The 17,097-nt window shown below is 36.6% G+C and overlaps 1 protein-coding gene across 1 annotated transcript in view; it reads left to right on the top strand.

Moving 5' to 3' along the window:
- Positions 1 to 17,097, top strand: part of LOC103251956 (E3 ubiquitin-protein ligase RNF180) — a 49,012-nt gene that overhangs the window by 12,191 nt on the left and 19,724 nt on the right. The window contains exon 2 of the mRNA XM_008050561.1: positions 1,015 to 1,140. Coding sequence (XP_008048752.1) covers positions 1,015 to 1,140 — 126 coding nt within the window. The remainder of the gene's footprint in view (positions 1 to 1,014; positions 1,141 to 17,097) is intronic.

The following is a 17,097-nucleotide window of genomic DNA, read 5'->3' on the forward strand; positions in this document are numbered from 1 at the left end:
AAAAAAACAAAAAAAAAATATATATATATATATATATATATATATAACCTCACTTCCCTAGAGTAGTCTATTTTTGACATTGATACTTTTGTTGTTGATTACAAGCTTCATGAGTCAGTTTTCCTTTTAATTTCTTGGATAAGAATCAACCCAAGGCAGTGATTAGGAAAAACATAGAAAATTTAATGCAACTAACTTGAGCTGAAATTCAAAGCCTGAAGCAGAACAGAAACTGAGGATATACTATAGGCAATAACTGTGGGACATAAGAGGGAACGGCTGATGGAAAGTCTAGTTTGCTTCTCAGTAGTCGCCAACTGTGCACTGGCCTCATTTCTAAGAACTTCTTCATTAAACAGGTTGACTCAGACCATGCCATGCTTTCCATGGCTTATATATAAAGACTTTGTATTAATTAGAGTGACTATCATCATATGTGTTCTCTGGTCTGTGTGTACTTCAAATAAATATTTCCTTTTTAACTCATTGGTCAGCTTCTGAAAGGTGGAGAATTTACTTTTACATTTTTAAAACTATCTCAAATATGTAGCAGTGGACTCAGTAGATGGTCAATCTATCACATATAGAATGGAATAAATTATAAAGTTAAAAGTTCTGCAAGGGTTTTTACCTTTTCACTATTATTCCTGCGTCCTGATTGACACGTTATTCCCTTGTTTTGTCTACCTGTTCATCCATCTTCTAGTCTGCAGGTGTTTTGAGGGCAGGAGCTATGTCTTATTCATCACTGTATCCTTCATACTGGCATGGTATCTGACATAACAGCTACTCAGCAGATGTATGTTCTATGTGTAGACATATCAAACTTCCATCATATGTGAATTTGGGGAAGTTGTATTTGCTTGAGTTTTTAAAAAGGTTGAATTCACTTTTTCCTTCACTGACTTAAAGAGATATGAATTTTTTATCAAAATACGCAGCAAGCATCTGTCAAGTTCTTGCCATTTTACTCAAATTAATGTTTAAAAATACTCTTTTTTTGCTTTATTCTAGAACTGAACAATGCCACAAAAACATTCTTTACTAAAGAATATTTGAAAATAAAGCAAAGCTTTCAGAAATCTAGCTCTGCAAAGTGGCCTCTACCAAGCTGCAGAAAAGCTTTCCATCTTTTTGGAGGTAAGGACACTAACACAAACACACACACACACACACACACACACACACACACACACACAACCGCTTTAGTAACTTTGTCCAGGATCTCTTCTTGTCTTAGAAATCTTAGGAAACATATTTCTGTATTCATCAATTTTAAGTAAGGATTTTGCTAAGTATTGCTTTGCTGAAAACTACAGATGTATATATGAAGAAAATGAAGACTACACAATAAAAGCAAATTTGAAAGAAACCCATGATTAAACTAACTGTGCCTTGCCATCCATAATGTTAAATATGTAAGTAATGAAAATATATATCAAAAGTATCAGATTTGACAAAAGTTATATTTGGCAAAAGCACTAGTATTCTCCTTAAAGATTCTTAATATTTCATTAATTATCATAAACTAAATTTATTTAGTTTTAATGTTTTACAGTTGTTCCACAAGTTTAGAACAAGTGGCAAGTGACAGAGCCTTGGTGTAGAGGGTATCTCAGAGGTGTGCAATGGTCTAGGAATGCCAATTTCTGGGATCAGGTCTAAGTGTTAATATGACTTCGGGGATGTCATAGAAACCTTCTTTTATTTGTTTTTTTAATCTGTAAAGTGGGAATAATTATGTCTGGCCCACCTAATTAATGTAGTTGTAAAGATTAAATGGGCTAACGTAAAAAAGCACATTCTAAAATTCTAACTATACTGTATAGACATTAAGAACAAGGGCAAAGCAATTTCAAATACCTTTTTCAGCTTTGAGAATTTATTACTGTATGACCATACGATATGGAAATAAAATGTAACTTTATCTTTTCTAAAACCATAGTTTGTCGGAGCATGAACTACTAGGCAGCTTTAGTATTTATCACTTAGGATATTATGGTGCCTGCTAGAAAAAGTCCAGATGCGAGAATTATGATCTTCAGAGAACAGGAGGAACTTCTACATAAGAAGACCAACAAGATCAATACAGCAGGGACCTAGACCAGCAGGAGAGAGAAGCAGAGTCGGTATGGTCGAGGCAAAATAATAAATTGGTACATGAAATCTCTTAAATTTGTAGAAAGTAATTTAAGGACCAATATAACTTTGCATAGTTGTTTGAATGAAGAAGGTAGTTTAAGGACTTATATTAGCACATATTACTTTATAATGAGGTTAGTAACTATACAAAATTATCCAGAGATTTGACTTTGAATATGTTATTTATATCTATAATTATCTAGAGTTAGGTTTTAAATATATCAAATTTAGCCCCAAAATAATATGAAATCAAATATAAGAAAACCAGTCTTAAAGGATTTTGTACCAAAGAAGAGAACGTTTATAATTTGAATTATGTTCTTTAAAAGATTCCCTGTCTGGCTGTGGTGGCTCAAGCCATAATCCCAGCACTTTGGGAGGCCAAGATGAGAGGACTGCCTGAGTCCACGGGTTCAAGAACAGCCTGGGCAACTTGGCAAGACCTCATCTCTATAATAAATCAACACAACAACAAATAAGCTAGCCGGGCATGGTAGCACACGCCTGTAGTTCTGGCTACTTGGAAGGCTGAGGCAGAAGGATCTCCTGAGCCCAGCAGGTCGATGCTGGAGAGACCATGAGCGTGCCACTGCATTCCAGCTTGGGCAACAGAGTGAGACTCTAACTCGTCAAAGAAAAAGATTCCCTTATATCTTACTTTCCACCTTATACCTAAATGTTTTTTTTTTTGTTTGTTTTTTTTGAGTTGGAGTCTCACTCTGTCCCCCTTACCCTTCTAAGTAGCTGGAACTACAGGCACGTGCCACCATGCCCAGCTGTTTTTTTGATTTATTGTAGAGATGAGGTCTCGCCAAGTTTCCCAGGCTGGTCTTGAACCCGTGAGCTCAGGCAATCCTCTCACCTCAGCCTCCCAAAGTGCTGGGATTATAGGTGTAAGCCACTGCCCCCGGCCCTTATACCTAAATTTTTAAAAGAATGGAGCACCTTCACGATAACCCTACCCTTTCCTTAGTCTTTTTTTTTTTATTTCTGAGGTTCTACAGAGGCTATAACTTAAACAGTTTTTTTTTTTAAATATATTTCTTCTTGTCCTCCCCATAGAAGTTCTACAGAACTTAATTTTTTAAATACATGTTTATGGAGGAAGTCTAAGCATTAGTATACCACTCAATTTAAGAAATATATATATATATATTACTATCAAGTTCTCAGCTGAGCTGGGCAAGAGCTGGGTTATCAGGTGCCTGGAGTAGCTGATGAAAGCAAAAATGAGAGCTAATCCTTTAAACACTGACTGCAATAGTATAAGCAAGTGTCTAAAACCAGAGGAAATGCTGACTCTGACTCGCCAGTTCTGTTTCCCTCATAGTATGGTACACTGGTCTAGGGCCAGATGGAGCTGGACAGAGGAAGGAGGTTGGCTCCACTATTCAGAAAGCCCCAAGCAAAAGACTCCAACCGTTTTTTGGACCCTGCATGGTGAGGAGGAAGGGCTGAGAGTGGGAAAGAACTGGACACTGAGTCAAAGTGGGGAAAGTATTCCCAGGGTTCTCCCACCCACAGCCTCCATAAGAACCACTTGGCAAAGAAACCAAAAGAAGACCTCTGCCCAAGGCCTCAGACAAATTTAGATCATGAGGAATTAAGGCATAGGGCTAGGAATGTAAATATGTGAAAGTATATCTGCGGCCAGGGGAGGCTGAAAACTTAACTGCCACTCCCTTCAGAGACTAATGCACTGGGTGTCCTCCAAGTCTGGTGTGGGAGGGGCAGCTTTCTCCTGTGAGTCCTGCTAAGTGAAGTCTCTGTAATTGTCCTTGGTGAGGCCAGAAAAATCACATGTAAGATTTTGATCAGGAACTGGACTCTTCAATTATCAGTATTATTGAAGCACCTTCTGTACTTCTCCTTTGTTACATCCTGCTTTCCCTGAATTTTCTATTTATTTATACAGGTATCCATATGTATACTTAATGTTATTTAATTTTCCTTGTTTTTTAACCTTTGCAATGGCAACGGTGTATCTATTCTGCTTTGCTTTGTCAGTAAATATTATGTTTCTCAAATTCATCCATTTCAGTGAGTGTAGCCCCATTCATTTATTTTTACTACTGCACTGTAATAATTATGTGAATATACCCCAACTCAGTTTATCCATTTTCCTGTTGATGAACAGTTGGGTTGTCCAGTTTTCTGCTGCTGTAAACATTCTTGTCATGTCTCCTTGGAGCGTAAGAGTTCCTCTAGGAAAAAAACGCCAGTAGAAATTTGCTGGGTCATAGGAAAAGCACATCTTTAACTTGATTACCTAAACCAAACTGTCTTCCTAGATGGCTATTCTGATCTATCACTAGCTTTCTCTACCACATTTGGTGTTTTTGGGACTATTAGATTTTGCTAGTCCAATTGGTATAAAATGGTGTCTAGTTGGGGTTTTAATTTTTATTACTCTGATTGCTAATTGTGGTTGATATAGCTTTATATGTGTATTGGCCATTGAATTTCTTCATTTGTGAAACGCCTATTTACACATTTTGTCCATTTTTCTAGTGATTGTATTTTTATTGTTTTTGAGAGGGTTTTTTTGTGCTACACGCTTATTCCAAACATCAAGAGGCTCACAGTTAAATTTGCTATTTATATGACAATGGAAAGCATTTTGAGGCTTCAAAACCTGCCAGATCTATAAATATACTAGAATGAAGAACAGCAGTCAGTCAGTATGAAACGGTTTCTGTATTCAAGAGATAACTGAACCAGTGAGAAAGAAAAGTGATATGGGTTTACTATTATGTTACGTATACATGTGACCATCAGAAATGAGGTCAGTTTTGTGCACTAATAGCTAACAATTTTAAATTTTAAAATCAGAGAAAGTTTGCTCTGGGAAATTATTTTTCTATTTGAACACAAATGTATTAATGAAAATTCCAACATTAAGAGAATAGTTTCACCTTTGGCGATATATTGACACTGTCCTTTAACCACTCTATTTTTCTTTTTTTTCCCCCATTTTAGAACACAGGGTACACGTGAGGATTTTTTATGTTGGTATATTGCTTGAAGGCAAGTTTTGGACTTCTGATGAGCTCTCCTTCCCCTGTAGTGAGTGTGGTACCCAATAGGTGGTTTGCATCCCTTATTCCCCCTCTCTCCATCCCTTCTTTAACAGTGCTCAGTGTCTGTCGTTCCCAGCCTTGTGCCCATGTGTGCCTAGTGTTTAGTACCCACTTATGAGTGAAAATATATGGTATGCAGTTTTCTATTTCGGCAAAAGTTTACTTATAATAATGGCCTCCAGCTTCATCCGTGTTGCGCAAATGCCACGATTTCAATCTTTTTATGGCTGTGTAGTATTCCATAGTGTATATGTACTACATTTTCTTTATTATGTTCACTGTCAATGGTTACCTGGGTAGGTTCCATGTTTTGCTATTGTGAATAGTGCTGCAATAAACATACAAGTGTCTTTTTGATAGAACAATTTATGCTTCTTTGGGTATATTTCCAAAAGCAGAATTGCTGGGTCAAATGGTACCTCTAGTTTTACTTATTTGAGAAATCTCCAAACTGCTTTCCACAGGCACTGAACTAGCTTTCATTCCTACAATCAGTGTATGGGCATTCTCTTTTCTCCACAGCCACACTACAAACATGCTTTTTTGTTTGTTTTTTTGCTTTTTAATAAAGCCATCCTGAGTGGTGTGAGAGGGTTCTCACTGTAATTTTTATTTTCATTTCTCTGATGATTAATGATGGTGGTTTTTTTTGTTTTGTTTTGTTTTTTGGCTGCTTGTATATCTTCCTTTGAGAAGTGTCTGTGTACTTTGCCTACTTTTTTTTTTTTAAGCAGGATTTACTGAGAGGACAGAAAAGCACCCAGAGCAGGAGGGGACCCGAATGGGTTGTCCTGCCCACTTTTTCATGGGGTTATTTGGGTTTTTTTCCTGTCAATTTACTTGAGTTCCTTATAGAGTCTGGATATTGGACCTTTCTTGGATGCATAGTTTGCAAATATTTTCTCCCTTTCTGTGGGTTACCTTTTTACTCTTGATGGTCTGGTTTTTTTGGTTTGGTTTTTTGCTGTGCAGAAGCTTTTTAGCTTGACAAGGTCCCACCTGTCAATTTTAGTTTTTGCTACATTTGCTTTTGAGGACTTGGACATGAATTGATTGCCTAGGCCAGTGTCCAAGAGAGTGTTCCCTAGGTTTTCTTCTAAAATTTTTATAGTTTGAGGTTTTACATTTAAGTCCTTGATGCATTTTGAGTTACGTTTTGTATATGGTGGTGGGTAGGAGCCAACTTTCATTCTTTGCATATGGTTAGCCAGCTTTCCGAGCAGCATTTGCTGAATAGTGTGTCCTCTCCTCACTGTTTGTTTTTGTTGCTTTGTCAAAGATGAGTGGACTTGTAGATCTGTGTGTTTATTTCCAGGTTCTCTGTCTTGTTCTTTTGGTCTATGTATCTATTTTTGTGCCAGCAACATGCTGTTTTGGTTACTGTAACCTTGTAGTAAAGTTTGAAGTCTGGGAATGTGAAGCCACCAGCTTTGTTCTTTTTGCTGAGGATTACTCTGGCTATTCAGGCTCTTTTGCTTTCATGTGAATTTAAGTATTGTCTTTCCCAGGTCTGTGAAATTTGATCTTGGTAGTTTGATAGGGATTGTGTTGAATCTGTAGATTGCTTTGAGTAGTGTGAACATCTTAATGATTTTGAGTCTTTCAATCCATGAGCATGGAATATTCTTCCATTTGTTTACATCACCTTTGAAATCTTTAAGCAGTGTTGTAGTTCTCATTGTAAAGACCTTTCGCTTCTTTGGTTAGATATATTCCAAGGTATTTTACTTTTTTGTGGCTATTGTGAATGGGATTATGTTTTTGATTTGGTTCTCAGCTTAAATGATGTTGGTATATAGAAATGCAATTGATTTTTGCTCACTGAGTTTTGTATCCTGAGACTTTACTGAAGAGTTTATCAATGCTAGTCTTTTGGTAGAATCTGTAGTGATTTTTAGGTATGGAATTACGTCATCTGTGAAGAAAGATCATTTAACTTCCTCTTTTCCTATTTGGATTCCTCCAGTTTCTTTTTCTTGCCTGACTGCTCTGGCTAGGACTTCCAGTAGTATGTTAAATAGAAATGGTGAGAGTGGACATCCATCTTGTTCCAGTTCTTAGGAGGAATGCTTCCACCTTTTGCCTATTAAGTATGCTGTTGGCTGTGGGTTTGTCATAGATGATTTCTATAATTTTGAGGAATATTCCTTTGATGCCTAGATGTTTGAGGGTTTTTATCAAGAAGGATGTTGGATTTTATCTGATGTTTTTTCTGCATCTATTGAGATGATCATGGGTTTTTAATTTTTAATATGTTTATGTTGTGGATTACATTTATTGATTTGCATATGTTGAACCAGTCTTGCATTCCAGAAATGAAGCCCACCTGGTCATGATTAATTATCCTTGTAATGTGCTATTGGGTGCAGTTTGCTAGTATTTTGTTGAGAATTTTTACATTTATGTCCATCAGGGAAATTGGCCTGTAGTTTTCTATTTTTTTTTTTTTTTTAAGATTTGGGGTACAACTCAGGGTCAGGTACATAAGTGGTCATCATATAGGTGAAATTTGGATACCCTTATTGATATTATGTGCCCCCTAACACTGGCAATGTCCCACTACTGCCAAGCCCTCTCATATAGTTTCTGATAAATGTTCTTTCTTTGTTGGATCTTTGCCATTTGGGGGTATCAGGATGATACTGACTTCATAGAATTAGCTGAGAGAAGTCCTTCCTTCGCTGTTGCTTGGAATACATTTCAGTGGGGTTGGTATCAGCTTTTCCTTGTACATCTGGTAGAATTCAGTTGAGAAACCATATGGCCCAGGGCTTTTTTTGCCAAGAAGATTTCTTATTACTGAATCCATTTCTTGGCTTGTTACTGGTCTGTTTAGGGTTTCAATTTCTTCCTGTTTCAATCTTGGTAGGTTGTGTGTTTCCAGGAATTTATCCATTGCCTCTAAATTTTCTTACTTACACATGTACAAATGTTTGTGATAACCTCTGATCATCTTTTATATCTCTTCAGCAGTATTGCATGTAACACCTTTTTCATTTCTGATTTTGTTTATTCACATATTCTCTCTCTCTCATTATTTTGGTTTTGGGATTTGCCAGTGTTTTTGTGTTACTTCCTCCTCATCTGTGGGGACAGGCTCTTTTATTTCATTTATTGTTGCATTATGTTTTATTTGTTAAAGTTGCTACTACTGGGGTGACAGTTTGTATTGTTTTCTTACCTTTTAAGTTATTTTCTTCCTGATAGTTGTGTCTGTGGTGTGTACTGTATACAGTCTTTTGACTTCCTTGAGTGACCTGCCTCCCAATGATTCTTTTTCCACCCTGCAGGTTACAACGGCAGAGGCAAAAGTAGCTTCAGTTGGGCATTTGGGATTGGGGGCCTACTGGTGACCTCTTGAGGCTGTTAACGTCAGGGGACTGCCGCTTCACACCTGAAGTGTTCAGGCAGGGCAGCTGCTTGGTGTCAGGAGTCCCTGCCTGGTGGAAAGCAGCGGGACATGGATCTGGTGTGGGACCTGTGGGCGTGCATAAGTAGCCAATCTCTTTACTCGCTTCCTGACCCATGGTGTCAGGGATGGAGGCCGTGGTGCTGGCCAGGAGCTGTGGAGTTGACCACCTTACTCTGCTTTGTCTATGGGAGGGACAAAGGCAGCTGCAGGGATGGTGACCTGAGAGGAAACTGGCTTGCACTGTTTCCCCAGCATGATCGGGCAGAGATGGAGCAAACCCTTTCCACCTGCACAGGTGCTTTCCTGAGTTCTAGCACAAGCACCAGGGGCCCTGGCTGACTGGGAGCTCTGGCACCTCCCCTCCATGGCCCATGCATGGGAAGAGTTATGTCAGCAGTTTAGGCAGATGGTCAGGGTAAGTTTAATGACTCAATTCCAGCAAAAGTGATTGGTCAGGCATAGGGCAGCTTCCTCCCCCCTGAACAAGGCTACTCCTTTTGCACAGGAGCAGAAACCTCTCAAGTAGCTGGGACTATAGATGTGCATCATCACACTTGGCTACTTTTTTTTATATATGTACATGCGGTCACACTATGTTGCCTAGGCTGATCTTGAACTCCTAGGCTCAAGCAATCCTCCTGCCTCAGCCTTCCAAAGTACTGGGATTGCAGGCATGAGCCACTGTACCTGGCCACTTTGCTCATTTTCCTAAAGGGGTTTCTACCCTTATTGATTTTATAGAAATTCTTATATATTCTATATGTTAGTCCTTTTTCAACGTTAGACATTGCAAGTTTCTTATCCCATTTTATCATTGATATGTTTGTCCATGGTATCTTTCATCATAAGAAATTGTTTACTTTCATATAATTAAATTCATTTTCAGTTTTATCATTTGTGTTTTGAATTTTTATTTAAGTTACTTCCTACTCCCAGATCACATAAGTTTTCGCTTTGGTTTTCAAAATATTTATTTTACAGTTTTTACTTTTCGCATATAGGTCTTTATTTAAAGTCCACTCCTCATTTTGTGTTACAGAGGGTTCACATCTTTTTTTTTTTTTTCCCCAAAAATAGCACACTTTTCTGAATATTTATTATAAATTTTGCTGGGCTTTTTATATTATTTTCTAACTGTTGCTGTATAGAAATGTAATTGATATTGGGATACTGATCTCATATTTAACAACCTTATGAAATTATTTTATTAAGTCTAATTATGTATAGAGTTTTGGGGGCTTTCAATGAAGACAATCAAATTATCTTAAATAAGGACAATTTAATATCTTACAGTGTAATACAGGTGCTTTTTTCTCTTTTTATTTGCCAGACTCTCTGAGCTAGGACTTCTGTAGTATTTTGAATAGAAAAAGTAATAACAGCATTTCTGATTTTGAAATGAATGCTTCTGATATTTATCATTGGGTGTAATTGTTGCTCTATGGTTTTGGTAGGTACCCTTCATCAGGTTTTAAGAAAATTCTCATCTATTCTTAATTTTTGTTTTGCTTGAATAGAATTTTAATTTTATGACTGTTTTTCCAGCGTTTCTTGAAATGCTCATATGACTTGACTTCCTCAGTTTGTTAATGCACTGAATTATATTAATAGACTGTAATCAGTTTTCTAACATTATGCTGCTGCTCTATTCCTGGATCAATTCAGCTTGATCATTTTTATGCACTGCTAGCTTGTGTTTGCTAATAATTTGTTTCAGAATTTTACATCTATGTTTATCAGGAAAACGGTATCTTTTTCATGTGTTTTGTCATCTTCTGCGTCAGTTTCTATATCTGTTTGCTAAGAATTTGTTGTTTTCAAATTTGTTGGCATAAAGTTGTTATACATAATATATTTTCATATCTCCTGTGTCTATAGGTATGCTAACTTTTTATTTTTAATTTCATTTACTTATACTTTGTTTTGTTTTGTTTTTGATATTGCCAGGTATTTGTCAATTTTAGTATTCCTTTTAAAGTACCAGTTTTGGGAACTGATTCTATTGTATCTTTATATTCACTCATTTCTGCTTTTTATTAAATCCTTACTATTACTCTCTTTGGATTTATTCTGTTCTCTTTATAACATATTAAGGTGACTTTCCAAGTCAATTTTTATCCTTTTTACTCTCTTTAAATCACTATGTAAGGCCATAAATTTTCCTTTAATCATATGTAGTATTTTTTGTTGTTTCTAATTATTTTTCATAATAAATCATGTTTAATTACATATGATTCAATCATCTTGATTAAAAATAATAAAACCATACAATATCAGAATATTAGAAAATTAGAGTTTATGGATTTTCATAGTTATACCACACTACTCAACATAAGATGCCACCTATGCAATGTTAACAGATTCCCTAAGAAATTTATTTCTTGGCTTAGTTTTTCATAGTTGGTAGATGGAAGTAAGGTGGAAAAGGAGAAAAAATAGAAATCCCCATATATGCCTTTGGTTTCACAAAATTATTGTTTTCCACACACAAAAAAATTTTTAAAGTTACAGATCTTTTAGCCAATGAAGCTTGTATAAACTCTTCTTAAGCTCACTGAACCACAAAACTAGCTCACACTTGCTTATAATAGGCCCATTTCTTTTACACTATGAAGTAGTGTCTTAGATGTACTGATTAGTAAGCAGACATATTCTAAATTTTTTTTTTCTTCTTACACGTACTTATTCATGTATTTAAACATAAAATGGGTAATATGAAAAGGAACAGAAATATTCTAGATAAATGTAAGCTAGCACTTTTTATCTTTTATCAGGTACTAGGTTGCACTGATGATGCTGTCTATTGTAGTTCTTTTCCTGTAGTATCTGTCATTTCCAGGCACTGCATCCTCTGTTTATTTTAGCAGTATCCAGTTGACAAAGTTTCCAGCCATGGAATTCATCTCCTAAGAAACCAATCACTAATATATAATAAACATATATATACTTCTATGTGTACTTATTCACACATACACAAAGCAAACTAGCTAAGAGGTTTTGCTAAACATTTTGCAAAAAAATAGCCATATTGTTGATTTTTTTCTAAATATCCTCAAGTCTTAAATTCTATGTCAAATTCTATGTCTTAATTTTGCTGGTTGTAACAGAGACATACAGCTGGAATGCAGGTGTCTGAGATATATTTATGACAGTTCATCTACTACTCATGAAAGCCTGGGTAATTGTTTTATTTGGTCATTAGTTTGTCAGAAGGTGTTAGATTGATTCTGCAAGTTTAAGCATGCTCCGTATAAATCAAAGGACATACATGTGGAAAAGAATGCTTGCCTTTAATAGAAAACAAAACAGAACATGCTCAAACAGCATGAGTGTGAATGTAACCCAAAAATGTGCCTTGTCAGAAAGTTGGAGGTAAGTCAGAGAAATTTTTAAATGTGCTGTAGACATGGTGCTGCTTTTGAACAGAAAGGTGCGTTAACCCTTACATTTACTCTGGAACTACAACAATTTTGTTCACATGATGATTTTTAAATAGGCCTACAATTTCTGAAGTTGTTTTTTGTTTCATTCTGTTTTTTGTTTAAGTATGGCAGAATTGGTTTCTTTTTTGTCAAAGGGTTTACTTGGGAGTTTAAAATTTATTTCAGAAGACTTTGCTTCTATATTAAATTTATGATCCAAAGTTTGTGATCGTTCCCTGTACCCCGCTCCCCCTCTTCCTTTCCGTCTCACACACAAACTCACATACACCCTCACAATTTCCATTCTTTGTTTCTCATATATAAAAGTTTGTTACTTCCATATGAAGTTGAATGTAGGTAGGAAATGCTGCCTTCATTTTAAGGCACTTGCATTTATAACATAGATGTATGTGTATGCGTGTGTATTAAAAATATACCCACTGACCTCAAGCCCTCTAAAATTAGCACAGGAAATAAATATTCTGTGGAAAAGGAGATTATATGATCCTAACCTTGGCCCTAAGCTCACAGTTTTAATACTATGTCCCAAACTAATGTTTTTCCTAACTACCCTGTAGACTAAATGACACCACGTTAAAGTGTTCACATATGTAATAAGATGACTCTGATACTGGACACTGAATTTTTTGAAACTTGGTTGAAGAAAGGCTGGAGAGAAAGGAGAGGAGCTCAGCATTGCTCCAAGCTCAAACTGGACTGATGATATCTAATAAATGGTGTTATGTAATTTTTAAAGAAGACTTCAGAAACGTTCAGTATTCTAAAGTTTGACCACTGTGTGACTAACTTGTTATGGCAATGCGCAATATGTGTACTCATGGTGAGTCATATTGGGAAGTTGTGGTCAGTCTTGGGAAAGAACATGAGATGGAGGGGGTGGCCTTGAGTGCTTTAAGTGAGCTGATAGAAATCCTACTCCATTTCTGGAAAACCTGTGGTCACTTATCCTACTGTATAATCATGGAGAGTATAGCACCCTTGTAGATGACAGTGGATAGTCTCCTCTGGGACACAGTGGTGAGCAAGGTGTGTGATGGCATTCTGAGGATGAGTCTGGATTTGTACAATAGCTGCAGGTTATCCTTGATGTTGAATTAAGTCTTTTATCCCAATGGATCATAATAATGTTATAAAAAGTGTATAGCAGATACCTTTTGTGCTATGGACCTGCTACCCATTTGAGACATCGTAGCAAAAGGGTTCAGGGCTGTCTTCCCCTGCTTCAGCACTGGAAGAGTAGCCATCTCATTTGATCATCAGCAACAAAGAAGGGGTTGGCTGATGAGGAGGCCAGCCAGATTAGAGGGATCCATGGGACCTGATTCTTAGCACAATAATGAGAAAATCACAGAAGTCTGAGGAACAGCAGGGACAGATATAAGTTAAGCCTTTCTGACAGCAAGAGTGGAAATTTCTACCTCTGGGTAGGATATAGAAAGTGGTGGAAACCATCACATATATCTCAGTGGCAACATCTGAGGGAAAATGACAAATTATAAAACTCATATTTACAAATCATCAGAGTTGTGGAATTAAATAAAAGTAGGTGAATTAAAATTCCCGTACAGTGAGAGCCCACTAGGAAAGATAATATCGCCAACTGTTTGCTTCACTGTAAGTATTTTCTGAGTCGGGGACCAGTCTTGCCATAGATAGAGGACTCTACAAGGGGGAAGAGAAGTCAGCAGAGGTTTTGATAACCATAGGACTGATATGTCATATTGGAAGAGGAATCCAAGAGGAGTTTTCCACATGAGATACTTATTGAGAGCTTTGGCCATACAAAAGGCTAAATGGTTGGCTAAAAATGACAAAGCAACCTCATGCAGTCTCACGCAGTTTAGGAATCACATTAGCCTTTAGGGAAGGACCTACAAGAAACATACAGCAACAATTCTTAAAACGTTTTCCATATTTCAAACCTATGCAGGATGGAAAGCTAATATGAGCTGTGTCTAAAATGTCTGAAAAACAGAACTTTCCGGATAGAGGAGGTAGAGAACGTCTTCTAGACCGTTAAGCAAAAACCCCAGAAGATCATGCTCATGTAGGGCCCAGACCTGAAAAACAGAGTGCACGAAACACTAAAACAAGAAACACCACAAATTTCATGCAGTACCACATTGAACTCCATAGAACTTTGGAGATAAAGTCCCATTAAAGAAATGAGGCTGCAATAATCACAGCATAGGTCATGCCCTTAAGACACTTAAAATTAAATTGATTCTAACGAAAGCTGCAGCCTAACTTCAAACTCAGCACTGCTTATTAATTATTGGATTGAGGTGATGAGCCTCTCACCTTATCTGCCTGACAAAAGAAAGATCCAGACCTCTCTGAAGGGAAATATAAACTTCAATCTCCATAAATTCTTCATAAAATAAATTATTAGATGTCTTCTTAAAAAATAATTTATTTGAAGTATTTTTATATAAGATGTCAGGCTACTGAGATTTTTTAATTTCCTTACAGCTTTGAAAATCTGAAATTTATAGTACTATCATAAATATGTAAACAGAAACTGGCTGAGGACTGAGCTCTATCACTTATACGTGACACATGACAAATCAACTAAACTCTCAAAGCCTTCTTTTTATATTTTTAATTTGTAAAATGAGGGAACATATCCATCCTCAATAACTGATAATTATAAAGATCCTATACATTTTATTTCACAACCTCAATGAGGCTCTTTAATGCATTTCCTGGCAAAATATACTTTTGTAATATGTTAGAGATTAAGTTAAAGTTAAGAGTTAAGATTGCTAGGCTAAATTTACTGTTAAAACTTTACCAATCAACTTAAATTGTTAATATATTTTTATATAATTATAAACAGACTAATTGGTAAGATATAGTTTATTCTGAATTCCATGTTAAGAGAAATAAAGAAAAACATCCTCAGTTTTGAATATAAATTACATTAGAAAAAATAATTGAACATAAACCTAATACTATTAGAGTAAAACAAATAAAAATTAGGGATTGTATTTATCTCAAATTTAGAAATCAACCACTCAATCAAAACCAATCACTAAATGACTGCATAATTGCTGTTTGCTTACCTTGTTAATTGAAAAATGTCCTTCTGATGTTTATAATATATTTACTCTGGAAGCAGAAAAACATTTTTAAAAATCATATTTAATGTAATTGTGACCAATTTGAAATAGGATAAGTTCAGAATTCATGGATATAAATGTAAATATAATATCACATGTTATATAACTTAATTAAAGGCAGGTATTATATCCCCCCAAAACTAAGGAAAACAATTGAATATGTAAATTCACATTTATGTTGGTACTCAAAATAAAGTTATAAAGGTTAAATTTAAAAGACATGGCACTATCACAAAACAAATCTTGATAAATTTTAAAAGACTGAAATTATACAAAATATCCTCTCAGCCGGGCTCGGTGGTTCAGCCTGTAATCCCGTGCCTTTGGGAGGCTGAGGTAAGTGGATTGCCTGAGCCCGCTGGTTCAAGACCCACCTGGGCAACTTGGTGAGACCTCATCTCTACAATAAATCAAAAATCAGCCGGGTGTGGTAGCGCGCGCCTGTAGTTCCAGCTACTTGGAAGGCTGAGGCGGAAGGATCGCCGGAGCCCAGCAGGTCGAGGCTGCGGTGGCCAGGAGCGGCCACTGCACTCCAGTCTGGGCGACAGAGTGAGACTCCAACTCAAAAAAAAAATCAACAAAATATCTTCTCAACCACAATGGAATGAAACTAGAAGTCTATATAGAAGGAAAACTGGAAAATTCACAAATATATGGAAATTAAGTAACATATTCTGACAAAGACTTAACCTCTAGGATCTACAAAGAACTCAAAAGTGCCGAAAATTAAAAACAGCCCCATTACAAAGTGGGCAAAAGATATGAATAGACACTTCTCAAAAGAAGACATACAAGCAGCCAACAGATACATGAAAAAAATTCTCAGCCTTACTAGTCATCTAAGAAATGAAAATTAAAACCACACTGAGGTACCACCCAACTCCAGTCAGGATGGCCATCATCAATAACTCAAAAAACAACAGATGCTGGAGAGGATGCAGGGAAAGGGGAACATTTCTACACTGTTGGTGGGAGTGTAAACTAGCACAACCTCTGTGGAACACAGTCTGGCGATTCCTAAAAGATCTAAAAATCAACCTTCCATATGACCCCACAATTCCCCTTCTGGGAATATACCTGGAGGAACTCAAATCACTCTATGAGAAAGATACCTGCACACGCATGTTTATTGCAGCATTATTCACAACAGCAAAAACATGGAACCAACCATGCTGCCCATCAAAAGAGAACTGGATTTTAAAAATATGGTTCATATACATGATGGAATATTACGCAGCCATAAAGAAAGACAAAATTATGAACTTCACAGCAACTTGGATGGTCTTAGAGTTTATAATACTGAGTGATCTATTACAGAAACAAAGATCTGAGTACCACATTTTCTCACTCATAAGTGGACCTTGAACAATTACCATAATACTGTAAGAAAAGGATTAACAGTAGTGGGAAACTGCCAGGGGGAGCACACCTCATCAACAAGGATACTTGCAAAATGAACATTTGTATACCTAACCATGAATTGTACCCCACATCTTTAAGATTTTAAAAAAATAACATATTCGTAAACAACCAGTTGGATCAAAGAAGACAGAACAAAGGAAATTAGAAAATATGCTGAGATGGATGAAAACAAAAATATGACATACCAAAATTTATGGGATGCAGCTAAAGCAGTGCTCAGAAGGAACTGTATCGCTATAAATGCCTACATTAAAAAAGAAAGATCTCAGCCAGGCTCGGTGGCTCAGCTTGTAATCCCGCGTCTTTGGGAGGCTGAGGTGAGTGGATTGCCTGAGTCTGCGGGTTCGAGACCCACCTGGGCAGGCGAGACCTCATCTCTACAATAAATCAAAAAAAATTAGCTGGACGTGGTAGCACGCGCCTGTAATTCCGGCTACTCGGAAGGCTGAGGCGGAAAGATCGCCAGAGCCCAGCAG

Source organism: Carlito syrichta, unplaced genomic scaffold (assembly GCF_000164805.1).
Source record: "Carlito syrichta isolate Samal-C Ts95f unplaced genomic scaffold, Tarsius_syrichta-2.0.1 Scaffold150402, whole genome shotgun sequence".
Classification (NCBI taxonomy): domain Eukaryota; kingdom Metazoa; phylum Chordata; class Mammalia; order Primates; family Tarsiidae; genus Carlito; species Carlito syrichta.